We start from the raw sequence: 26665 nt of genomic DNA, 5'->3' as shown, positions 1-26665 counted from the left end.
CTGCTGGGCACCTTTGGGATAGAGTTTTCACTCGGTTGCCTTTCTGCAGGAAGGGGGAGGGGGAAATATCAATCAGATGGCCGATGGTGCCGAAAGTCTTATTCCTTTTTCTTCTCGGTGCTGCAGACAGAGGCCTAGGGTTAAGAGATCGTGGCATCACAGCAGCTCTGCTGGCTGCCTGTCAGTGGAGGTTAGGACAAGAAAGGGCAACGATCATAAATCTAGCCCGACTGGGGCAGTAATTAATTTCCAACACTCTGCTTTTTATCTTTATGTGGCTTTTTTTTTTCCTGTCTCCTATTTTTTCCTTTCTTTTCCTTTCCTTTCCTCCTCTTTCCTGTCTTTTCTCCCTTTCTCTCTCTCTCCATCCACCCCACACTTGCTCCTTCTGGTTCTCTTCCCCCCCCGCAGGCATGCGCATCCTTGTGAATTTGCTCCTGGACACCTTGCCCATGCTGGGGAACGTCCTCCTCCTCTGCTTCTTTGTCTTCTTCATCTTCGGCATCATCGGGGTGCAGCTGTGGGCTGGGCTGCTCCGCAACCGCTGCTTCATGGAGGAGAACTTCACAATGTGAGTGCTTGGGAGATGATGTCCCTTCTTTTCTTCCAAGGGTGTTTTTCTTTCCCCGTCCCTGCTCTCTCGTCTTCTGCTGCCTGGCTCTCTGCGTATTGCTTCCTCCAAACAGCTGTAGGGGAATATGGTGCAGAATATTGGCCGTGTTTTGCAGTGACTGAACAGGGAGGGAGGGTAAAGGCAGGTGCAGATGGATTTCAGCCCATTTTCACAGTACACAGATGCCTGGGGTCATTGGGATTCAGCTAGGCATAAGTTATCGTAGCGGTCTCCTCCAGCCGTGCCCACAGATTCTGCTCCACCACCCAGAAATAGCTGAAACTCAGAAACATCAGCCATGTTGTCTTTCTCCCCTAAGAATGAGTGCTTGAATGGAACAAGCAGATGCACGAAAAAGTGGACACAGTTCTGGCAAAGAGCCTGGAGCCACACAGGAGTTGGTTACAGGTGTCTGAGGTTCATCCTGGAGGGGTCAGGGGAACCTGCAGGACACAGCTCTCCTCCTCCCTGGAAGCAGTGGGGTAGAAAAGCTCCTGCCCACAGCAAACTTTCCAATTACCCTCCCCATGAGCAAAGCACAGCTCCTCTGTTGACTTTCTGGCTTTAACTGGTCTCCAGCTTTAAAATGTCTTCTTAAAACCATATAGTAACTCCAGACCTTTGATCAGTTTAGACTGCTTTAAAAAAGCTAATGCCATAGATCAGTTTAAACTGATTAAACAATTCTGAAGCTTTAGATCATCTCAAATTGGGAAAACAAAATAAGTGCGAAAATGCAATCTGCAGAACAGCAATGGGGTTGGAGAGTAGGAGCTACTTAAAACAGCCATTTACAGAGTTTATATATTCCTTGGGGAGAAACGGATGTTTAGGATGATTGGCCTTTATGTAAATCACAGTAGTAGTACTTTAATGAGTGTAATTAAATCCAAGCAGAGTTGATGTAACTGAGAAGTGAATTGGGGCCACAGCCTGTAAAGTGACAGATACTGGATAATCTTTGACCATTATTAGAGAAACAAAGTCTGCAGGCACCTAGTTCATCAGTGACGCGGATGTGTAATGACAGAAGCTTGTGGTTGAGTCCCAGTTAGCTTAGAATCGGAGGCTTTTTCTCTTTCCTTTTTCATCAACACCTGTCCCCTTCCAACGACACATGGAGAAAGAGTCTGCATTCATGCAACGTGAAAGCTGTGTATTGTAGCACTGCAAGGAATGCAAGTGTGCCAGATAAAGTTTGATGGAAAATTTTAAATCTCCACCTTTCATATATCCTTATCATTATCTCATCTCCAGCTAGGCAAGCATAGATGATTTTAATTATTCATGCATTTGGAAGGTGTCTGTGTTATTTGGGAAAAAGCACGTGAACTTGTCATGAAACATTATACCCATAATGCCAACTGTCAAAGAAGAGTCAAAATTAAGGTTAAGTCAACTTTACTTTGCAATTCCTGATTTTAAGGCTTAGCTGAGCAATCTTAATTATGCATAAACTGGATTCTTTTTTTTTCTTTTTTTTTTTTTTCTGGAAGTACAGAAGGTTCAGTGCCAAATGTTATAAAACATGTCCATCAACAGTTACATACATGAGCACATCACATTAAAGCCTGATGAACTTCCTTAATATCATTGCATCTGATTTAGCTTTGATGCAAATGGGAAGAGTGATCAGAATGCAAATGTCTGCATTCCAGCTTCCCTCCATCTCTATGCAAGCAGATTGTGTAATTTGGGTTGGGGTGTTCTAATGGAGGACAAACCTCTGAAAACTGGAGACAGACCCCTGGAAATTCCCTGTTTTCCGGGAGCTCTGTCCTTCCATAAATATGAAGAAATAAACCTGGAAATCCTTTACTCAGTGCCATCCCTGTCAGAATGGCAGCTCCACCAGCTCCAAGCTCCACCAATATCACTGATGGGAAAACATCTGCTGCAGGAAGATTATGACTGTGTTTTTTATCCTTGCAGACAAGGTGACATTGTCCTGCCACCTTATTACCAGCCAGAGGAAGATGATGAGATGCCCTTTATCTGCTCGCTGTCAGGAGACAATGGAATCATGGGCTGTCACGAGATCCCGCCCCTGAAGGAGCGGGGCCATGAGTGTTGTTTGGACAAGGATGATTATTATTATTACAACTCAGTCCGGCAAGAGTTCAACATCAGTGGCATGTGTGTCAACTGGAACCAGTACTACAACGTGTGCCGTACAGGAAACGCCAACCCGCACAAGGGTGCTATCAACTTTGACAATATTGGGTATGCCTGGATTGTGATATTTCAGGTAAAAACAAAGCTCAACTATTTTTTTTCCATTTCAGTCTTTCTTTGATCCCGTGATTTTTTCTGCAGGGTGTGATACAGCTGCAGAGAGAAAGGGGCATTGCAACTATCCTGGAAAGTGAGGCCAAATGCTTATCGCATAGAGTGTTCCTGAAGATGGGTAGGGATGCAGAGCTGTTCTAGGCACCCTTCAGGCTGACTTGTACCTGTTTTATTTCAATTTTTTTCAATCCAGATCATTATAGCAAAGGAGTCTCTTATTTATTTGTTTGTTTATTTATTAATTCCCAGCATTTGTTGCAGATGGGAGCTAAAATCCTTGCCTTTTTTTTTTTCCACTGGCTGTACGCAGTGTCCAGTCCAAGGGGCACAGAAACCTGCTGCAGGTTTTCCCCCGCTGTGATCCAGGGAAATGAACTATTTTAATGAAATATTCCCGCTGTGGGCTAGCATGATCTCACAGGCTTTGACAGTATGCCAGTGTCACCAAGCAGTACCATGCTGATTTTCTGGAATGGAAATTTGGCCTTCTTGAAAGGAATTTTTGTTTCTCACCTTCCTTGGTTTGCAACAGACTTGCCACTATCTGCTTGTGTACACTGATAAATGATCTCTGGAAGCCCACTTCCCTCCTGATTCTCTTTTTGTCGCTTGTCTTTGCAGGTGATCACACTGGAAGGGTGGGTGGAGATCATGTACTACGTGATGGATGCCCATTCATTCTACAATTTTATCTACTTTATCTTGCTGATAATTGTAAGTATAAGACTCAATGAGTCTCAGCATTGCAAGCTAAGAGCCTACAAAAGGTCGGGCATTAGGTCAACACATATACTGAGTAGCAAACTACTGTACCTGGATTTCTTCTTGGACTCTCAGGAATCCAGTTCAATGATTTTCACCAAGAATCTGTGGCAGGATCACACAGTTGTCAGTCAGGCTCTTCTCTTTTGCTCAAAGAATATGCTCAGGATTGATTCCTAGAAAATCAATACCCAATGTAGGATAATGTGTTCATCCAAACATCATCTTTCGTAGTAAATTCCTCAAAACAGTAGGCCCAAAAGTACAGAGAAGCATTTCTGCACCTTTTCTCCTATTTTGCCTTTTGCACATTTGACACTCTTGAATCATTCCTGTTTTATGGCTACTGACAGCACCTGGATTTCTCAGATTCAGGGTCTCAGATTCAGATTCTGTCAGATTCAGGGTCTGTCATGCTGAATTACTTCCCTTCTGAGAACAAAAAGGAGCTGCTGCTCCCAAAGTGTCATCAATCCAACATAAACTGGCTGTGTGAGATCACTTGTGGCTGGTGGGGATGGAGGGAGAGCAGTGTGTCAGTGATGAGAACTTCATAAGCAGTTTTTGAGCCCTGTGGATTTATACATGTGAAGGTTGAAGGTGATTGTTTTGTTGTAAGGACATTTGTTGCCTGTGCCTGGAGGGAGAGGTGAGAAAAACAATGCCATTGTCTGTTCCATTCTTCAGGCCTCCTCCCACTTATAAAAACATTTTTTTGGAGCGAATGTCCTGTTTCTAACAAGGAGGCATTTCCTTTGTTTCTGAAGACTTGCAGCTTTACTATATGGGGACCAAAGTCTAAAGTAGAAGGGAAAGACCTAGGATGTATTATGGGAAGTATTCAACCTGTACGTGGTAGGTGTTACTTAGCCAGTAAGGACCTCGGTATGTATCTCTAAAGCCCACATGCATCTGGATAGACTGTTGAATGGACCTAGCTAAGATTCTGCTCTGCACCTACTACTTGTCCTATGTGGTCATGCCCTCCTAGAAACAGATCTCTAGAAGCAGCCACCCAGTAACACTAACAGACTTTCCTGGCACAGGATCTGTTTTAAATTCAGATTGGCATGCAATGGTTTGAGAGCAAACAAACCCTAGTACGATTTCTGGGAGAAATTCTGTAGCCTGTATGTATGGGGAGTAGCACAAAGAAAAATCTGTTGATCCATTCAGGTTAGAGAACTTATGAAAAAGATGAATCTTCATGGTATTCCATGTTTCTCCCTCCCTTCTGGCCTTCTGTCAGCAGAAGGATAAGACAAGGAGAGACGAACAGAAAGGTGACCTGTTTCCTTGGGCTGAAACACGAGCCAGGACAGCAGAAGTGAAATACACTTTGAAAAATGCTGCTCTTACTTTGAGGCTGGAGAGTCCCAAGGAAAGTCAGTCTAGAAATATGACTGCACAGGATGGGAGGGGAGCTCCTCACAGCTCTATCCCCAGAGCCAAACCAATCATCCGCTGCTTTTTGTGAATCCAGAAAACAATAATTTCCCATATTGTTTGTTCAGATCTTCTATCATGCAACAGATATTTAGGACTTACCTGCATTATCACTTTGAGCAGCATGGCCAGATACCCATATTTGCATAACGAGTAGTTCAGCACAGGATTTACTCCCAGCCTCACACACAGCCTCTCCCAGAGCCAGGAAGGGATGTGTAGAGTCAGTGTTCAAGCTTTGAGGTGGGCATACCGATCTCCTATGGGCCAATTCCAAAAAGCTGCCCTCTCCGGCCCCAGCTCCAAACTACGTAAATTCTGTCAGCATATATTTGGTTTTGAAACAGGATCATCCTTCCGGAGTTGGCTCATCTCATGTGGATTTCCAGTGACTCAAACTTTGTCTCTGAATTTGCAGGCAGCTGAAAACCCTCAATTAAACACTCCACCTGAGATTTTACTGCAGAGTGTCATTGACATTTCTAGACACGCCCTCCTCATTTGAAGAAGCCATGTAGGTTTATTTCCACCAAACACGGGAGCACACGAACCTCAACTTACTCTGGGGACTTCTCAGAACAGAGGAGCCTTATGCTAGATAGGATATTTCCTCTGCCTTTGGTGGAATTACACCAAGAAAGGATTTAGCATTTCTGTTACTTTCTTTGCACATGTAATGCATCTTTCCAGGGTGCTGTTGCAGCACTTAGCAAAACCACAGCGTGAACTTGCTGTCACTTGGTGTCATTTTCCCTCCAATTCTTCTTATAGCAATGACATTTCCTCTTCAAGTCTTATGAAGCACAGTCCTTGTGGCCTTTATCCTGCCCTCTTTCTCTGTGGTTGAAAGGCCTGACTTTCTAAACTGGATTGCTCTGACAGTCATACTTCAGGCCTTGGCTCTCTGCGTTTCGACACACCTCTTAGCTTTGGCTCGAACTCATTCTTCTGGGGCTGGATCTCCACAGACAACTCCTCAGAGTTATGCTTTAATCTATGACTTCTCCATCCTTCACAGCGATATCTTCAAACACCTGTGTAAGGGCATTACCGGTTACGGCTCATAAGGAGGAAAGAAGGCTCCACCACCCGGATACATTCCCAGCATTTTCTAGGACTCCTGCACTGACATGGTCCCTGAGGGGAAGAGCATCGTCTGACCCTGGCACTCTGAGAGGTCTTTACAGAGCAACCTGGTAAAAACATTTTGTGTATTCAGCAAATTGTAAACAGCTTCTGGCTCTGCTGGAGACCAGGGAGGTGGCATTAAAGAAGGCCTGCTTTCACTTCTTGTGTCAGTGCTCCACTTGGGTCTTCCTGCTTGAAGTCTAGCTTTCTCTGTGTCACCACTTCAGCTACTTGGCCACTGGTGTTGCTCCTGGACTAGAGAAAACTTCAGGCTCTTCTGAACTCTCAGGTTTGCATCCACATTGCAACACTTAGGCCTCCTGGAAGTGCCCTGTTCTTACGTATGTGAGCTTTGGAAGAGACAAGCTGGATATTCTGGAATAAACAAAAATAATGGGCAAGTAAGTCAGCATCTCCAGCACCAGTCAGGTTTGATTAGATATTGTAGAAACAGGGATCAAGCCTTAGGCTGAACAAGGCCAGGATTCAGCTTAATCAAAGTACAGCTCAGTACAAAGTTCAGGCCTGGAACTGAACAGGACTCCTTGTGTTGGGGCTTTGCATCAGTGATCTCCTTCTGGCTCTGTCAGATACTTTGACTCTGTGTCAGACACTTGTGGTCTTGCCGTTCAGCTGGCTGAGATGGATAGCTCAGTCACAAGCCATCTGGGACCTTTCCTGTCATAGTGCTGGTTGGGAGGCAGAGACAAGCTCAGCAGATCTTTAGAGTCTGTGGACTTGTGCCTTAAGGATTAAGAAAGCTTTTTTGTGTTTGGTGTTCTAGCTAAGAGGTTCAAGGACTGGAGGCCAGCTCCATACCCAGTACTCCCACTCCTCCCCTTTTCAGTCATCTGATCACAGCAAACAATTCCCTGCAAGAACAGAGCTCAGTGATGTGAAACCTGACCCCCCCCCCCCACCTCAGGATTCAGCCCCAGGCTTAAAGTATGACCCTGCTGAGGGCATCTTGTTGCCCTCAGCTTCTCTGCTTGTCTCCTAGAGAGAAGGTGTTGAGTGTCTTGGTCGTTTGTTGCTTGTGGAGACTTTGGAAGTACCAGGCAGTGTCACAATTTGCATTTCAGGAATGCACAACAGGTATCCAGCTCCCAGCCCTGCCTCACTCAGGGCAAGCCGAGGGAGAGAACTGAACAGACAAAGCCTGTGAGGGTCGTGTGTTGCTGAGGGGAAAGAGGGCAAGGGAGCACATCGGAGGAGAATTCGGATTCCCAGTCATACCCTCAGCAGTGAAAACATGTAAGAGATCACGGACTACAGAACTCCTTGGGGGCAGGTGAAGGGATCCGAATGAGGCATTGTTTTTTGTTTCAAGGCCACGTATAGAAGCTGAAGGGAAAATAGGTTTCATCACTGAGAAGGGCTCAGAGATGAAGGGAAACAGAATTAGAACAGCTTTGAAAGGTGCTGAGAGGAAGAGGAAAAAAAAAAGCCCATTATTTTGAAATGGTTTATTGTCCGTATGCTGAATCTGTTTGGGAAGGGCTTCATGTTTCAAAGGCTTATTCAGATGCTAGCAGGGACATCTCCCCTTTGAAATACTGAGAACCACTACATTGAGGATGGAGCTGCTGGGCACCTGTGTGCAAGACAAAGGGATTTATAAGGAGACAAGCTTGTGTGGAGAGTGGCAAGGGCTGTGCACTGAGCGGAAGGCTGTTTGGGTAGGTACTTGGGTAGGTACAAGCTGGGGTACTTCCTGAAAAATAATTCCACCTTTTGGTGGAATGACTTTTTGGCTTCTCTAGGGACAATAGCAAGAACTTGGGATTTTTGTTTCATTTCTGAGAAACTGGTGGAGTGAGCTGTGGTTGTTTTTGTATTTGACATGGTAAATCCACCTAGGCTGGAGGACAAGTAAAATAAGAGCAATTATAAAATGTCTGGTCTCAGAAGAATCAGAAGAATAGAAATTGAGCAAAGAAGTATTGTTTTGACAGACTATTTAGAGTCCTTCTCAAAGTCATTAGTTTTTGTAAACTCCAATTTCAAGAGCTCATTCATTTCAGCAAAGTGCCATCTCCCTTTATGGTGTAAATGATAGAAATAAATAAAATGCCCCAAGAACACTGACGTGTCCTCCAAGAGTTGAAGACCGTAAATGACAGTGCATGATTTTTCCGGTAGTAAATGAGCAAGAAGAGGATAAAGCAACCAAAATAATCCTCTGTTTCCCATCTTCTGTTTAACACAAAGAAGAGGGAAAGAAAAAGTCCAATTTTCATCAAACCCTTTGTAGGTAAGTTCTACATGACTTGCTAAAGGTCCCAAACCCTGCCAAAAGAGCCAAAATTAGGATTTGTGTTTCCCGAATTTCCGTTCAGAGCTCTAAATTCTGCAGGGAAACAACAGGGAGTGAGTTCCCAAAAACAAGCTCACCCAATCCTGGCTTTTCCTGAAATCCCATCTCCATATGCGGACTGGTGGTAGCTCTAGTTCCTCTGTTCACCTTCCCCTCCTCTCTCTTCTTTCCCCCCTGCCGTATATCCTTGCCCACACTGACATCACCTGTCCCTCCTTCTCTTTTGCTACTAGGTGGGCTCCTTCTTCATGATTAACCTGTGCCTGGTGGTCATCGCCACACAGTTCTCAGAGACCAAGCAGCGGGAGCACCAGCTGATGCAGGAGCAGCGGGCCCGGTACCTCTCCTCCAGTACTGTCGCCAGCTACATGGAGCCGGGAGACTGCTACGAGGAGATCTTCCAATATGTCTGCCACATCGTGCGCAAAGCCAAACGCCGCACCCTTGGGCTGTACAACAGCATACAGAGCCGGCGCCAGGGCCACGTGGAGCCAGGCGATGCCAAGCTAGGCATGAACAGGAAAAGCCAGAGGCACTACAGTAAGGATTGTATGGGTAAATCTGGAGATGTCGGTAGTGGAAACATGAGCATAACTGGGAGCATCTCCATGTGCTAGCTTGCCAAAGGATCTTTGCCTACAAAGCACAGAGTTAGAATTAACATTGGCCATTGAGCGTGGAGCTATGGCCAGTGCGCCAGACCAGTAAGGTGGAGGTGATCAGCATAAGTGGGAATGGAAACTGGGGTGACTAACAGGCAACACAGATCTGAAAACAAATTGTGACAACATTAAAGACACTGACTGAGTCTTGGAAAGGACTCCAGGTCTGGTATAGCAGGGGAGTGATGGCAGTTTGGGGGAGAGATGTATTAGGGAAATATGAGGCAGTGGGACTAAGGATTGGGCTGGGTGATACAGCTGGTCCCCCAGAGCTCTCCTCCCAAATTGAGTTGTTATGGGACCTCAGGAGAGAAGCAAAAGGGAGTAGAACTGCAGTATGTCCCCTGAGCCAAGAGAGAAGAGCAACATTGAAGAAGTCAGTTTGACGTGCAAGGGCAATGGAGACAATTTCTCTTGATGGGAACACATCCTGTTGTGTAAAATTAGACATGAGATACCATTTAAATTGGATTCCTGGCCTGAAAAGTGTCTGTAAAAATGGTATTATAGAGTTAGTATTAACTGCCTGCTGATGCCTTTCGTAAGAAATGCTCTCAGTTAACAAGCAAAAAGACAGATTTTCCTTCAGCTAGTCTTGCATACTCAGTCTTTCATTTTCTTTACTTGCTGAGAAGGTTTCTGCAGTTCTCATGCGTTGTGTTAATTAATTGATTCATTCCCACAAGTGTCCATTTGATCTTCCAGGCGCAACTGGAGATTCGGGGAACTTGGTTTTCTCACTGAAGTCATTCTGATCATTCTGATCATTCTGATCATGCAGATCATGCAGATCATGCAGATCATGCAGATCATGCAGATCATGCAGATCATTCTGATTCAGAGTGCATGGACTATCAAGAAGAACTGTTCTTGTGCTACCTCTTCTGTCTTCTAGAGATGCTTTGCTAATGTAGCATCCCTAATTTAGAGAGTTCAGCTCAGTGTCTGGGTTCTTGGACCCCACTTGTGTCTGTTCAGGCCAAAGGCAGCCCTCATGATCGTTTTTCCCTCAGTTCCCACTTAATACGAGTGACTGAGTCTCAAGCTATGATTTCTGCATCAGACAAAACAGTTCTTCCTCTGATGGACATGAACCCCCGCTGAGCCTAATCACTGGCAGATGAACAGTACCATGCCTTCTGGTGACACAGCCAGTCAGTGTAAAGCACCCAACGGCAATGGCTTTTATTGCTGCCCTTGAGTTGATTTGCCAGTGTTTAATCATCCTTACAGCTAAAAAGCCCTGTTACGCTGTCTAAAAACCCAAAAGCCAAACAGGTGCCCAGCTTGAATGCCTTTTCTGGAGGAAACAATGCTTTCTCTTTTAAGCACAATCATTTCTCTCCCCAGGGCTTTGCCAACAGCACAACTCTCTTGACTGCCCTCCTCAAGGCTTGGTCCAGCCCATTGCTGTGACAGCAACCTCTGATCCCACCAACTGTCCCCGATGCCACAGGGGGGAACATGACGCATCCCGAAGACTCTCTGTCCTGGGCAGCGCTGATTCAGACCAGGAGGACGGAGGAGCCAGTGAAGAGGAGGAAGAGGGCAGCAGAGGGGACCAGGGTGCCTCAGCACCGGAGAAGGAGGAGGAGGAGGTGGAAGAAGGTGGACGGCTGAAGCTCTGCAGTGACATGTGGCGGGAAGTGAGGGTCAAGCTTCGAGGTATTGTGGACAGCAAGTACTTCAACCGTGGGATCATGATCGCAATCCTCGTGAACACCATCAGCATGGGCATTGAGCACCACGAGCAGGTAAGACATGCAGGGTGGGCGGTGGGGAATGGAGAGTTGTGCTCAGGGATATGGCCTGGCTAAGCAGCAGGCGCAACCCGCTGGAGGCAGAGATTGAGCAATTTGGACCCCAGGCCATAGCACAGATGGTCCCAGCATGGCTTTGAGAAAGCCTCAGGATATTGCAGGGTCATTTTTTCCCTGTCCCTGCACTTAATCACTTTTTCTGCCTCCATGTATTTTCCACTCAATTCCCTTCAGTCCCTCTTTTTCCTCATCCCTTCTCACTTTTGTCCCTCTGTTTTTCTTTTCTACCCTGTCTTCTCTCTCCATCTGCTTCTCTCTCCTTCACCCTTGCCTCTTCCATCTTCCTCATCTCTCTCTCATTTCTCTCTTCATTAGCTTACTGAATCCTTAGTCTATTTGGTTAATTTAATATGCCCTCTGGGAATGTCACAGGCACTTCACCAGCATCTCAATTCAAATCCATCAGCTTGCTAGCCTTTCCAGCTTAATTAAGAGATGCCTGAGCACGGTCTATCTGCACAAGAAGGCTAGGAAAGACACCACCTCCCACCTCCAGTCATTTTGGCACCATCCAGTCAAGATGGCTTGAGCCTTTCCTTTGCCCTGACAGCAAGAAGTGATAGATATAGGTCAAGGCATAGACAGCAGGTGTGGGCACAGGTTTGCCTTTCGTGCCAATAGTTTTCAGGCAGCTCTGAGTCAGCAGTGCACTTTATCCTAATGACAGACTTGTGAGATGGAGAAGGATTGTGTGCCCTTATTTTACAGCTGGGAAACAGAGGCTATGTCTACTCTGTTCTGTGCAGAGCAGTCTTGAGAGGGTATTAAATATGTCCATGACCTTGCATCTGCATTGCTGGCTGGTAGCTCTGTTGCACTTCAGGTTAAAGGAGTCTATGATGTATGTCTATGCTTCAAATCCACACCACCAGTCTGAATGTGGCCATGATTCACCCCGCATATCTGTCAAGATCACAAAAATAAGAGATTGGTCCACAGCTGAGATGCTGATTGCATCAGGGAGCTTTAGAGCCAGGTCAAATTCTGGCCCTGAATACAGTCTCAGGTAGCAATGAGACAGGTAGTGAGACTGGTTTAAGCAGGCACTCAGACTTGCCCTGTGCTGTAACAGGATAGAGATATCCTGAAACCTAAAGCATCTTAATTTCCCTGTTTGAGGCAACACAGTGGCTGAGCCAGTATTTGAAGCCCCAGATGTCTGGATCCCACCCATACACCAAGCATTAGACCATTTTTCAAAATCCAGCTGATTTCTGATAAAAGAGGATGGGGAACCTTAATTTGATCCCAGAATGCAAAACTGCTCTGTATGTTTCAGTACCAGAAAAATACTGGCAGGAGCTCAGAGAAGAGGAGAATGAAGAAGAGGCTGGAGGGGTTGACTCATGAAAACAGATAAAAAAGAGCGATGTATTTATCACGTAGCAGAAAGATGACTAAGGGTTGAAGCCCAGGACAATGTGAAAACTGCCCACTGATGCTTTAAAGATGCAAGCACCAAGCAGGGAGAGGCATTGTTCATTTTGGGTTATTGGAGACTGCGTGAATTAAGAGTTTAACTGGGTTATTGGAGACTGCGTGAATTAAGAGTTTAACAGAAGAGCATTTGAGCTGGAGGTAGCGAATTCACCCTCTGGCTTTTGTGTATGCGAATTTAAGCCCTTCTGGGCTGCCTCTGCTGTGTTTGTACAGCCCTCAGCAGAGCAGGATCTGCCTGCAGTCTCAGGGTTTCTAGTAGCAGGTTATTAATGACATATCCTTAAAGTTATGCTACTACTTTTTATCCATAAGTACCTAGGAAAAGCTCACGGCCCTGTGGGCTGTTTCTACTAGAAAAAAAGATGTCGACCAAATTGATCATAACTGAAAAATGTCGTGCAGCCTGTTTATTTAAAATGTGTGTGCTGAGCCCTGTTTACCTGGCACAAGAAAATAAAAAATAAATAAAAAAGTAGTTCATAACATTAATTCCAAGCATTTTTTGGTCTGCAGTTAACTCAAAACCACAGAGGCATGTGTGTGCTCTTCCCTTTGGTTTTTGATTTTTTCTCAAGCCCTGCTATTGGTATATCTCAGACTGGTGCTTCATTGTCTCCTTTACTCTCCTTCCTCTCTCTTTTTCCTGATATTTTTCCATCTAGAAACACAATTTTTCATAGAAAAGTGTCTAGGAAACCCCTCTGCTCCCAGAGATCTATGATTTGCAGGATGACACCATCTTATGACTGAAGTAGTTTCTGTTGTTTCAGCTACTTCATCATGTGAATCTCTTCCAGTTGAGAGCTAACAGGAATGGAGACCCCTTGAGCTTTGATTTTCTGGTCCATGAGAAATCACAATCCCAGCCTCTCACTGGGACATATCTGTCTGGGCGGGAGCGTGTATGAAGGCATTGCAGGTTTGAGCGGTCCTGTGAACAGCTCACAGCACGTCCATCAGCTCTGTGCTGCTCCACTTCCTCAGGGACTATACGGATGAGGTGGCCCACAGACCAATGCACCCACCAACCACCAGGGTAATGGGGGGAGAGACTGCAGGAGCTGGGCACAAGGCTTAGGCTGAGAAACAGAGAAATCTTGAGGACAGAGCCAGTGTGCAAGTCTAGCCTTCAATTCCTGAGCCCTGACCAGCGGAAAGAAAAACGTAAATTTAAATGATCTGTGTGTTGAGTGAGGGGGGGTTGGACCAGATGGCCTTCAGAGGTCTTTTGCAACCTCAGTCATTCTGTGATTCAGTTACAATTCACATTTTTAATATTCACAAAGTTTTTTGTTTGTTTTCCTGCCAGGAAACTTAACCTCAGCAATTCAAACCATTTTACCTGCATCCAAATCACCTTTAAATTTTGTCTCATCCATCAAGTTCTTTCTCCTGTCCTGCTTGCGTGGCCAAGGCACCTTCCCACCTCCTTATACATTTCTTGTGAGGGAAATCAACTCATTTTGGGACAAACTGTCTGCTATGAGTCATGTTTAATCCTTAAGCTTATCACAAGTTATCACTTGCAAATAGATAAGTTTATACAAATCCATCATTGCATTATACCATGCAATACCCTCAGTATTAGGTCTTCAGATATTGCTGGGACATTGCACAAGCTGAAATCCCTCATTTCAAGCTTTGTCCTGCTTGAAATAGTTTTTGCAGTTTTTCAGATCTGCTTCTGCTTGGAAGTGCTTATTTTTAAAATCCAGTGTAGAAAATCAAGATATTAAATGCTTGTGGCTGTCCAGAAGGATCATTTAAATAAGCTTATTTTTTTGGTATTCGCAGAGGATCTGGTGCTGTCTGCTTTTTTCCCTTAATCAGCGTGAGGATGAAAGGCTGGTCCCAGCTGAATGTCCCAGGCTGCCTTTCTCATGCATTTCTTTAAATGGTCCACTGAACTTGCACATCTTTGCCATTAGTAGCCAGCAAGACAAATACAGAGTAACTTGGTTTCCCTCCTGTAGGATCTACTTCCAGTATTTCTTTGTGCGTCAGATCAATACTTTATGAGGTGTGGATCAGGAGATGATAATTTTTCCCAACTAGACCAGTCCTGTGAATCGGCACCTTCATATCCTTTAGCCTGCATGATTTCCCTTTATACCAGCATTTATTGGATCCACTAGTTCATATTTTACAGTTATTGCTTCTCTTTTTGCTATTTGCTGCTTGTCAGAAACATTCAGCAAGTGTCCAAGCCATCTCATCATACTGACATTTAGTAAATGATGGAACAGTCTCCCCAGGGTGGTGGATGAAACGACATCACTTAAGTCTTGTAAAACTAGGGAATAACAAAACATTATGAAATCCGGCATCGGTTGTGGTGAGTAGAGAAAGTAAAAGCTAGCTGGTATGTTTCATGGCTGATTTCCGTGACTTTTCTGATTATTGTCAAGTAACTTTGAAATGATGTATAAAAATGGACAGACTGGAGAGGCGTCTGTATGGAATTTTTCCGTCATGTTTTCAAGGGCAGTGGCGTGCAGGTAGAATTTGGTAGGGCTGGTCTACATAGATTACATCAATCACTCTTCAGTTTCTAGACAGTTGCCAATTTAGTCCTGGTTAGAAGAAACTCCTCCTGCAGTGGCTTCATGGTGGTCTGCATATTCCTAACTTTTCTGATAGTGTAGGAGTTTCTGGCTGCTGTCAGATAATGAGCTAATTACATTTTCAGTCTAATCTGAGATAAGAATTCTAATGTTAATTAGTAAGAAGCTGAAAAGGGGAAAAAAAGAAGGCTGAGCCGCTGCTCTCTACTGCCCCAGTTCTAGTTTTCGATCACTCGTCTGGAGCCCTGAAGACTTGAATCATGCAAATACTCCCAGTGTTTGATCCACACTGATAGGGATGAAGGATTTAGCACCATGGAGAGCTGAATTAGGTAGCTGCGTGGATTTGGAAAGAGGCAGAACAGGCAAACCAACTGGTTAAAACACTGGCTCTGGGCATGCTTTACCCCCTGGGCTCTTTCCCCTTCAGGCCACCCTCTTCACCCCAATCCTTATCTCCCAGCGTTGTGTTTAAGTTTCTCTCCCAGTGTGATGGCTAAACCAATCTATCCTGGCTTGGCAATATGAACGGACTTAACTTTTGGGGAGATTTCTGGTGTTCCCTGGTTTTGCTTGGACCAAAATAGCCTTGAGTTGAGGCCTTTCCTTGTGGAGACTTCAACTTTATGGTATCTAGATAAACACAGGTGGCCTGGGTGGAGGAATAACCATTTTACAGTGAATGCTCAGGTACTGTATGTAGGAACCTGGGCATCTGTCACAACTCTGAGGTGACACATGCGTTGTGTTGTGAAACCCGTGTGCCAGTAGGAAGAAAAGGGGAGAAGCCCTTTTCCCCCATTCACTTGCTCTCTTCATCAAGTTCACATTTCTCTGGCCTGAGTCTCCTACACCAGCCATGTTCACTGTCAATCTTGGGACCCCTCCAGCTGGCTCTCCCCTCTGTTTCTCTTCTTTTTTCTGTGTGCATTCCTTCTGTCTTGTTCTTCCCTCCCCAGCTAGCGCTTTTCTCTTACTCAGTATTTAAAGATCTCTCCTTCTCTACTTCTTTTGGGTGCCAGTGAGTTCATTTTGCTATTTTTTTCTGCTTTTTTTTGTTTTGTTTTGTTTTTTTCTTTTTGCTGCTTTTCTCTCTGCTCATGTCTCCTTTCTTTCCCTACCCAGTCCTTCCTGCCCCTCTCTCTAGGAAGGATGCTTTGCTGGGTCTGATTGATGGCCCATTAGAAAAAGATTAACAGGTGGAGGCTTGACTAGAGAAACAGATGTCAGGGAGGGAAGGAGAGACAGGGGAACAGGTGACCTTTTCCATAAGTGAGATGCAAGCATGGCTTTTCAAACATCAATTGCTCCCTATGACAGCACAAGAGAGAAAGCATGGACAGCAGAGAGGAGGATAATCCACCATCATAGCCTGTTGCTTTTTTACATTCCTCATTCTCACTGACATAATCATTTGATTCAAGCTGAAATTGGCATCTCTGTTTAGCATATGGACCTCATGTTTCCGGCTGGTGTCATTAGCGCCTGGCTCTCAGTGAAGTGATCTTCATTTCTCCCTTCCTGTGTGCACTTGCTCATTCTTTCTCTCTCTTCACTCTAATCTCCCCATCCTTCATTTTCAGGATGGTTTTGTTATTCAAATGTAATTATGGATATAAATTGAGCCATCTCCACTTTTTTTGATTTTCAAGAAATGGACTACTTCAATAAAAACCTGCACCGAGGAGTGCAAGAAATTATCAAAAGACATGGGAAGTTACAATATGAACTGTGAGAGGAGCAGTTTCCAGTCCATTTATTCATCTTGGAGGAGGACAGCCGGATTTGGACCCCAGAACAGGGGTTAAAGCAGTTTCCAGCTTTAGGGGGAGGTTCAGACCTAGAACCAGAAGGTGATGCTTAATAGAGTGACCTGGTATCCAGGCATAGCTCACAGCAGTGTGAAGGAAGAGGGGAATCTTTGGCCACCTTTTTAGCATGGATAAGCAAACAGTGAGAGTACTACTGCCCGCTAGCACAGAGCCTGGGTCAGACTCACCTTGAAGGCTTGGAGCTGAGGCTCAGAGGCACAGTAAGTTAACATCAAATAGATAACCTTATCTGATGTGTGACATACCTGCCCCAAGGTAAATGTGGAAAATTGGGCCAGAGGAGCCCTGAGGAAGTGCCTTGGATCTGCTGTGTCCTGTCCCTTGGGTTGGGAAGGTGACATACCTTCATCTGAACAGGTTCCTACCCGCTGCTGCTTGGGAAGGTGATGACCAGCAATGTGCTGCAGCCGGATGAATCACTGTAACAGTCTTGTGTGGTCTGAAGGCCATGGGTTGTGCAGCCTGGCCCCGGGATGCAGCCCACTATACTGGGAGGAGGTTTTTCTCTCACTTAGGGAAAATTTGATACCTGGTCATTGCATGATGGTCTCCATGGGCTGTACATGTTTGTGTCTGAGTATGTGTAAGCATGGGCAAGCTTGCACACATCTTGCCCCTCATGCATCTGGCCTTATTGGAGACCTCAGCCCTTGCTGTTTGGCCTGCTGCACTCCCAGTCCCTGGGGTGAGAGGTGCTTTGTCCATCCCAAATTCAGCACAGGGAATGCCTGCGTTTCACACAGGGGGGCAGCAAGAACCTGGCATCCGTCATCAATGACATCAGTGCAGCCTCTGTCTCCCTCTGAAGCAACATTTCATCATTCCTGAGGAAACAGTCTAGACCCTTTGCTAACCTTGTCAGAGAAGTTTCTAAGGCTGCACGCAGTGAAAAAAAAGTCATTAATTCAGAAAACAAAAGGAGGAGTAATTTAATTTGCTCAGTCTTGTTCCACTGATGGAGTCATTAAAACACTTTCTCTCTTATGCACAAACACATCGGTCTCTGCTGGAGGAGGCTGTTTCACAGGGGCTGAAAGATGTGTCAGAGATTCAACAGAAGAAAGCGCCTGGGGCAGGGTCAGGTTGCCTTTTTTTCTTTTTTTTTTGTTTCCTTTTTCTTTTTTTTTTCCTTTTTCCTTTTTTTCATTTTCCTCTACACAGTCATCTTGTGTCATCCCTGGAGATTTTCACCTTGTACATCTGTCTTTCTCCTCTTGCTCTCTCTCTTTTCCTCACCCTGTCCTGCTCTTCCTGTCCCATACAGGGAGGTGTTAGCAGTGTGCCCCTCCTCACAGTTATGTTATTCATCCAATTTGATATTTACGTAGGTAATTATTGAAACCACTCATAGGACAGAGACATGAGAAAAGAGTGCCGGAGCAAGACCAGGAAAACTAATGCACATCAAGGATTTATTGGGGGGTGGGGGAAGAGAAAATGAGGAAGGAAGGGGAAAAAACAGTGGAAAAGGAACAAAAAAGTACAGTGAGGTTTAGAGGAAAACGGGGAACTGTTTTCTGACATTCAAATGTTTTGCGAATTTCAAAAACAAGTTGTGCCAGGTATGTCAAAACCTCAGAGGAAAATCTTGAGATCACAGATCAACCACTTTTGCCTTGCTTCAGAAGTACTCAAATTCTTTGCACAAAGTGAAACAGCCTTTAGCCAGGGGGCCAGTGAATTTGGGAGATGCCTGGTCAGCCTCATGTGCGTGAATGTCTTTGGAGCTCCCAGCCATACAAGATTTTGTTAGAGATGTAATCTGTGATGAAGTTAGTAAATGTGGAAAGGAATTGGAGTGCAAAGGTGGCTGTATCCTGTCCCATTCAAATTTCACCCATGGTCCTTCACAGTTCCCTACAGAGCCTGTCCCCTGGGAATGGTGGCACTTTATTTCTGTTCTGTTCTTTCAGTTCTGACTCTGAATTTGCCTTCTCTCCAGCCAGAGGAACTGACCAACATCTTGGAGATAAGCAACGTTGTCTTTACAAGCATGTTTGCCCTAGAGATGATCCTGAAACTCGCTGCTTTTGGTCTCTTTGATTACCTCCGCAACCCCTACAACATCTTTGACAGCATCATCGTCATCATCAGGTGACAAGGGCCTTGGGGATCAACTGAAATATACATAGTAAAAAGCAGCATAAAGCTTGCATGTTTTCATATGCCTTTTTCAAAAGGATTTAGCAGCTTTAACAAAAATAAAAAAATAAATTAAAAAAAAAGGAGTTGAGCTGATGCACAAGGCAAAGGATTGAGAAACTGAGATGTAATTTCTCAGCATTTTTGGTAACCCCTGGCAAACCACATAGCATTTCTGCCCCTCTCTTCTCTCCTCTGTAGAACAGAGGTCATCACAATTGTCTTGCAAGTCCACAACAAAGATTAGCTGTGAAATATTTTTTGAAATGCACAGATGAAGGATGCTGCAGAGGTTTAATGTGTGCTAGAAGAACTTGAATTGCTAGGGCTTAATGCTGCAATCATTTCCTCATTCCTGCAACATGCAGTGCCATGTTCATGAAGGGAGAAATGCAGCTTTCTACGCATAAGTATACACCTGTAGAATATACCTCTAATTACATATTGTTCAAGAAGATTTTCTCTCTGACCCCTCTGTACATGCTGCCCATGCGGAGGTGATAACTTGGATTAGCATAGTTATTCTGTCTCTGCTCGTTCACCTCTCTTTTTATATTGTCCCTTGCGCTCCCTGTGCCTCTCTGGGCCGTAGCATCTGGGAAATCATCGGCCAGTCGGACGGGGGCCTCTCTGTGCTGAGGACTTTCCGTCTCCTGCGGGTGCTGAAGCTGGTGCGTTTCATGCCCGCACTGCGCCGCCAGCTCGTGGTGCTGATGAAGACTATGGACAATGTGGCCACCTTCTGCATGCTCCTTATGCTCTTCATCTTCATCTTCAGGTGAGGAGTCAGTTGCCTCACAGAGTTCTGGATTCGTATTGACAGCAATTTCAGTGCACAAGCACATGGCTCATCTTGTCTGTTGCTCTAGGCTTAGGCAGCACTGACAGACATTTATTCACCCAAAGGGGCTGAGGATCCTGCTGCCCTAAATCTGGTTCAGGAGCTGAAGATTTTTCCTGGATGGGGTGGAGAAATGCTGCCACCAAATGCATGCACTGAGCATAATGCCCCATTGCAAGACAGGTGGCATCCCTTGGCAATCAGCAGTGGCTGCAGGAAGAGGTCAGCCTAGGAGCTGACTGACAGAAGGGTAGCAGGAAGCACCCAAGAAAATTTGTCAGTGTACTTTGTGGATGCAGTGGTCGGACAGGCTGGAGGCAATATGTGATGGGAAATGAGGTTTTGTGGTGAGCTATTGGTTTGTTACACATAAATCCTTCATGGATAGGTCCCAGTGGCCTGGCTGCGTTGTCCTCTAGCACCTGTGTGCTACGTTGGATTGCTGGGGGGAATCACTCTGAGAAGCTCACAGTAATGGCAGAGAGATTTAAATGTAGCACTAATTCCTCTTCCTGTGCCAACAGCATCCTGGGAATGCACATCTTTGGTTGCAAGTTCAGCCTCAGGACGGACACAGGAGATACAGTTCCTGACCGGAAGAATTTCGACTCCCTGCTGTGGGCCATCGTCACCGTCTTCCAGGTGAGCCAGCTTTGCTCTCCATGGCTGGGGCTGTAATCTGTAAGTTCGTGCCCTGTGCTCCCCACCAATACAGGACAAGGTAAAGTGAGGATCAGGAGGTGTTTTTTTCTCATTGTGGAGATTTGCACTCTCTTCTGATGGCATAAAAGGCTCCAGCATTTGATGTCAAAGGAGGAAGACTGATTGTGCATTGTACCGTGGTGACTGGTATTTCTCAGACAGAGGGACTCCTTCCTTCCTAGGAGACAGTTTGTAAAGGTCACTTCTGTTGTGGCAATGTCTGTGTTTAACACTGTCACCCGAGCACATGGCTGCCCTCATGTTTGTTTCTTCTCGCTCAGCTAGCATTACTGGGGCAGTACCACAGCTGGACAGTAACAATGGCCAGTAGGTGTGTGGTTATGGAGAAATAAAGAGGCTTGGTGTGTCCCGAAGTGTACCCTTTCACTGTCCTTTTGTGGGAATCCCTTCCACGTTCTTCGTTCATGTTTATATCACTTCTTCTACTGGTTGCAGATCCTAACCCAAGAGGACTGGAATGTTGTGCTCTATAATGGCATGGCCTCCACCTCACCATGGGCATCACTTTACTTTGTGGCTCTCATGACATTTGGCAATTATGTGCTCTTCAATCTGCTGGTGGCCATCCTTGTGGAGGGATTCCAGGCTGAGGTAAGTTGTCACCAAAGCTTCTTCCATGGAGAAGAGGAAGAGGTGCTAAAAATGGTTTGAAACATTTGGAGGGTACCGGGGTGGAGGATTCCCAAAGTATCACACTTTTGTCATTTCCCCTCTTAAGTTCAGGGTGGGTATCCCTGAAAAACAGATGACAGTGTTGATCTTTGCAATGAAAGAGACAAGCCCTCTAGAAGGGAATTCATAATTTCCATCCTATGCAACACCTGGTAAGGTGAGTCCTTTCCACCTCCTAAAACAAGAACACAGTATTTCAGCCATCCCAGGTCACATTGGACTCCCCAGTGCTCATGCTAATGCATGGCTGCCAAGGAGGATTTTACAGTTGTTCCAACAATGAAATACAAGAAAAAATGGTCTTTTCTGTTTATGAGTTCCCAGCTTCTTAATTTGTATGTTCCAGGGTGATGCCAACCGGTCATACTCGGAGGAAGATCAGAGTTCATCAAACATAGAGGAGTTAGATCAGTTCCAAGAGGTCCAGGAAGGCTCAGGTACGATAGCTCAAACTGCCTCATTTGCTTGCATCCTATTGCTGTTTAGTGAGAACTTCGAAAGCAGATTCAGCAGAAACTTCACTCCCATCTCCAAGGCAGAATTTACTGGGTTTAATTTTGAAATTTATGCTACTTTGTGGTGTTATTGGTGGAAACCTGGCGCTATTGGAATGTGATAGCTAAGGAGAGCAGTTCCCGAATGACCTGAAAAACAGCAAATAGTAGTGAGAAGATGACACCGTCTCTGCTCAGCTTCAGGGGCACCATTTCAAGGAACACTGTTCAAATCTGGGAGCCACATTTGGAGAGGGGATACCAACACATTAAAAAGGACTCAGACAAATCTGGAAGCCCTGCCTCATGGTGAGAAGCTAATGAAGCTTAGAGAAGCTGGAGAAGTAACTTGATCATACACTCTGTAAGTGCCGACCATAAGGATAGATTTCTGATGGTAGATGGCTCTTTAATTGAGCAGAAAAAAGCATAATGAGATTGTAAAGGTTGGAAGCTGAAGCTAGACAAACTCAGACTGAAAAAAGCCACATATTTTTAAGGAAGGATAATTAACTGTTGGAACAGTCTGCCTACAAACTGCCGGTTAAGGTCTCCATCCCTTGAAGTCTTTCCTTGAAGACTGCAAGTCTTTCTACAAAAGGTGTTATACCTCAGACAGGACTTGGTAGCAGGGAGAAGCAAGAGGATCCTGCTCTGCAAGGGATGGTGAGCTGGGAGCTGAGGAGGGCATTCAGGGAGGCAGGGCAGGGACTGCACCAACAAAGGTACAGTACTTGCACGAGGTGAGCAGGGCAAGTCTGCTGATGGTAGCCAGGGACTAACAGTGGTTCAGTGACTGCCAGGCAAGTCCGCAGTGATGAGGCAGGTCCAAGGGCAAGCCAAGAAGTTCATTCAGCAAGACAAGGTCAGGATACACAATGTGCAAGGACAGGCACAAGCATACTCACAGCATAACCCAGGCAAGGACTACAGATGTGGGGCTGAGCTTAAATGCAGCTCCCGTGACAAGAAGTAGTCTCCAGACCTGGCTTGTCACAGCCCTTTCTCACAACTTAGCTGTTTTCACAGCAGTCTGATCCTGGGTTACAATGCTGTACTACATCAGAGCTCACTTTGAATGTAGGCAGCCAAAGCACCAGGAGGACAGGTGGGGAAAAGGTTGCAGAGCTGTGATACTGAGTGCAGGCAAGGATATATGACCTTCATTATTCAGTAGGTCAAATAGAAATGTTTATTCCAGTCCTTTCAGGTGTTAAAGGCCAGTACCCCATCCTTTCTATCCATCTTGACAAATGTCAATGGTTTTTCACAGAAGCTAACACAGCCCTCAAAGGTGCCCTGGATCTTCAAGGTCAGCGATCAGTCATTTGAAGAGGCCCAGTGTAGGACAGACTGGGATGAAGAGTTTGATCACAGGAATTTAAAGCAGAACCTAAAGCACGGATGGCTGTGGGTCTCCCCACATCTTACTCTCTTGCTCAGTGTCTCAGCCTAACAGCTTTAAATAGCCAGTGTCTGCCTGTCTGACAGTTGGCGGTATCTGTTCAGACCTGGAGATGCAGGTGTCTGCTCTTGGCATACAGAAGCACACTCTCCTCCCCTTGCTGATGGGGTTCAGCCTCTTGCTTTGCCTGTCTGCCTGACCAGCACTCTGCTCATCCTTCTGGCCTCAAGGAGAGCTGCTGTCATTTTGGGGGATCGAGGAGAACAAAGTCTTTCTAGCTTGCATCACTTTTTCTAGAGCACCCTAAAAGAGAAGTAATCAATGCTGACCACAGAGCTAACACACTGCTAGCTGCTGCTAATATGCTAAGCAGCTTAGACATTGAAACAGTCACTGGATGGGGAGGAACCAACCTTATTTGTTTCTCTTTTTTCCCCCTTTTTTTTTTCTTTCTTTTTTTTTTTCCCAGATCCCAAGCTGTGTGCAATTCCTGTGACACCAAATGGACACTTGGACCCGTCTTTGCCCTCCTCCAACCCACCAGTGGCTGCTGGGGGGGTCACCAACTCCTCACGCAACTCCCTGCAGCCTGACCAGATCCGTGTTGCTGTTGGCTCCCGGAAGAGCAGCGTGATGTCCCTGGGGAGAATGACCTATGACCAGCGGTCCTTGGTGAGTGAGCGAGCAGAAACGTGTGATACCCTTCTTTTGAAACCCAAGGACTCCGTTGCCTTTCTGTCATCAGCAGGGAGATTGCTATGGAGGATTGCATTGCTGCTGTAGACTTCTGGCACAAACACATTGTCTGACCTTAGAAAGCCAGGACAGTTCACATTATTTACCTATATTTCCAGGTTATTTACCTATATTTCAAAGTTATTGATCAATATTCCATTAAGTGTAGGATTCAGCTCTTATATTCTGCTGGTAGGAGAGGGGGAACACCAAGAGGACAGGGTCTTCCTCTTAAAGTGAAGCATGTTTTGTCCTCTTGCCCTTCCCTGTTTTCCAAGAGCACCATGTACAAAAACGATGCCCCGAGTGAGTTGAGAGCATAGGAAAGTCTGGGTGCTGTCAGAACTGCCAAGTCCTATAACAGATGGCTTTTCTGTGAGCTTTTTTTTACAATGAGGAGAGAAATCTTAACTTGGAGCTCCTCACAGAAGATCCTGCTGCCCCTTAGCCCTGTGCAGCCAACATATCTCAGACCTGTCCACCTTGTAACACCAGTCTCTGGGCTGTCTGCACACTGACACACACAGGTTTTGAGGGGGATGCATCGATGCTAGAAGTATTCATGCCCCTGTTATTTTTAAACAGGGAGAGCTGGCAGCCATGTGCTACGTGATAAGTTGCTGATGCATTTGGACTAGACCGTAACCAACAAGCCTGTTTGTCTCATTTCTTCCTTTTATGAAGACTGTATTCAAAGATGGTGTGTCAGATTATCCATCTCCCTGTACCTTGTATTATCTTTTACCCCAGGGCAGTGTAAAATGCTGCCAATCAGATTTTTGGAAAGCTTTATTCTTGCTCTGTGCTGGTGTAAGTAACAACATCAGGCACCTGGCCTTTGGCTTTATTGTTTACCTTCCCTGTAAGTACCTTGCACACAGATGGTGCTATAAAGCAATCTCAGCCAACACCATCACTAGCTCATTATCAATTTGTTGTTAGATTTACAGCAATTACCGCTACCTTCCCAACACGCACCTTCCTCGAGGGTTAAAAAAAGTCCACCTGGGGAAGTCTGCGGCCTGAAACAGGGCAGCATGCTCCCTCCCTGTGCCCTCAGCGGCTGAGTCCCTGTCCTGCTCTCTTACAGTCCAGCTCTCGCAGTTCCCACTACGGGGCCTGGGGCCGCAGCGGGGCCTGGGGGAGCCGTCGCTCCAGCTGGAACAGCCTGGCCCGAGGACACAGCCTGAAGTACAAACCTCCCTCTGCCGAGCACGAGTCCCTCCTGTCTGGGGAGAGGCACAGGGCAGGAGATGGGGAGCCAGATGGGGCAGGGAGGGCGTTTCATCACCGCCGGACGCTCTCCCTGGACAACAAAGGCTCCTGTGACCTGCTGGAGTTGGCCTCTGTCCCATCCAGCCACAGAGGGACCCGTAAGCTTGGGACAATGTCAGGGGCCAGCGAGCATCAGGACTGCAATGGCAAAATGCCCAGTATCGCCAAGGAGATCTTCCCAAAGATGAACAACCGCAAGGAGCGGGGGGAGGATGATGAAGAGATCGATTATGTGAGTACTTGGTGCAAGGAACCTGGGGTTGTACTACGGTGCTGTGGGAAACCCCAGCTCCATCCTCAAGTGCTTTAAGTACAAGCTGGAGGGCATCACTGAATGTAGGCGGGATCTTCTGTGCACAGATAAGCCCACACCATATCATCAGGCTGCCCATAAGGTAGTTGTGCAGGTGGGTGGTGGGAGGAAGGCAGAGGTGATGGACATGCATGGCCATTTGGAGGCTGTTACTTCAGATCAGTGCAGCCAGTGATCTCTACAGGTTATGATAGGTGGGTCTTTGTGAGAAGCAAGAGCTTTGCCTTAGGAACCTTAGGAACGTCAGCAGACCAGAGCAGGAAGCAGGGGAACAAGAGAGAAGGCAAGTGGATTTTGCTGTGCCAAACTTGGAGACTGCAATGCCCAGTTTGTGAGCAGATCAAAGGGTGGAAAAAGTGGAGGGAGGGTCAACAGAAATTTTAGCAGACCTACATGCTGTATGAAAATGAATCACCTCTGATCCCGAGTGCCACCAGAAGGCCATCTTGTCCTGGTTTCTCATTCAGCTGAAATAACAAGGGAACACTACCCAAGTAACAGAGCCATTCCAACAGCTCTGAGAAGACATCATGAACATCCTTCTCTAGATAGGATACTAGCAGTATTATTTCTAACAATGTGAAAAGAAAGAAATTAGAAGCCGAGAGGTAAACAGGCCATGGCAAAATATTGCCTACCTCCTCTTCTGTGTTCTTTGGGTCCATCTCCTCATTCAGGTGGTTAAGAAAGGCAGGTAGTGCACCTGGGAAAGAACAGGTAGTGGTGTTTTGGGATCATATGAAAAAGGAAAAGTACCTTTGTCAGGCAAATGGGAAGTTAACCAGTGACACTCGCTTCTGCTGCATCTCTCCAGAGCCTGTGCTTTCGCATCCGGAAGATGATGGAAGTCTATAAGCCAGACTGGTGTGAGCTCCGGGAAGACTGGTCCATTTATCTCTTTTCTCCTCAAAACAGGTTTGTGCAGTTTTTGCCATGAGAGGGTTGAGGAGGGGGGACAGATTCTGTTGCCATGCCAGCAGCTTTCCCTGAGCTGGACATTAGGTTGCAACCTTAAACTTACCAGTTGGGAATGTGTTTTGTCTCCTCCATCTCTCCTTCTACAGTCAAACAATGTTTCTCTTCCTTGATTCTGGAGACGAAAAGGAGGATGTGAATCCTAAATGGCCATTGTGATTTCTCCTCCCTTTGGAGCATTCCATTTTTCTTCTGTGTAATCATAAATATTTATAGC

The 26665-nt window shown here is 45.8% G+C and overlaps 1 protein-coding gene across 7 annotated transcripts in view; it reads left to right on the top strand.

The window, feature by feature from the left end:
• The window catches only part of CACNA1I (calcium voltage-gated channel subunit alpha1 I), a 161868-nt gene that overhangs the window by 106438 nt on the left and 28765 nt on the right, over positions 1-26665 (top strand). For all 7 annotated transcript variants that reach the window (XM_048069774.2, XM_048069773.2, XM_066996050.1 and 4 more), the window contains 13 exons: positions 412-571; positions 2546-2861; positions 3524-3616; positions 8789-9095; positions 10568-10971; positions 18816-18967; positions 19608-19793; positions 20381-20498; positions 21015-21170; positions 21598-21688; positions 23620-23822; positions 24976-25392; positions 26288-26388. In XM_048069774.2, coding sequence (XP_047925731.1) covers positions 412-571; positions 2546-2861; positions 3524-3616; positions 8789-9095; positions 10568-10971; positions 18816-18967; positions 19608-19793; positions 20381-20498; positions 21015-21170; positions 21598-21688; positions 23620-23822; positions 24976-25392; positions 26288-26388 — 2704 coding nt within the window. The remainder of the gene's footprint in view (positions 1-411; positions 572-2545; positions 2862-3523; positions 3617-8788; positions 9096-10567; positions 10972-18815; positions 18968-19607; positions 19794-20380; positions 20499-21014; positions 21171-21597; positions 21689-23619; positions 23823-24975; positions 25393-26287; positions 26389-26665) is intronic.

This window comes from Anser cygnoides, chromosome 1 (assembly GCF_040182565.1).
Source record: "Anser cygnoides isolate HZ-2024a breed goose chromosome 1, Taihu_goose_T2T_genome, whole genome shotgun sequence".
NCBI lineage: Eukaryota > Metazoa > Chordata > Aves > Anseriformes > Anatidae > Anser > Anser cygnoides.
Note: the sequence above shows the minus strand (reverse complement) of the source record. Positions and strands in the feature narration are given on the sequence as shown.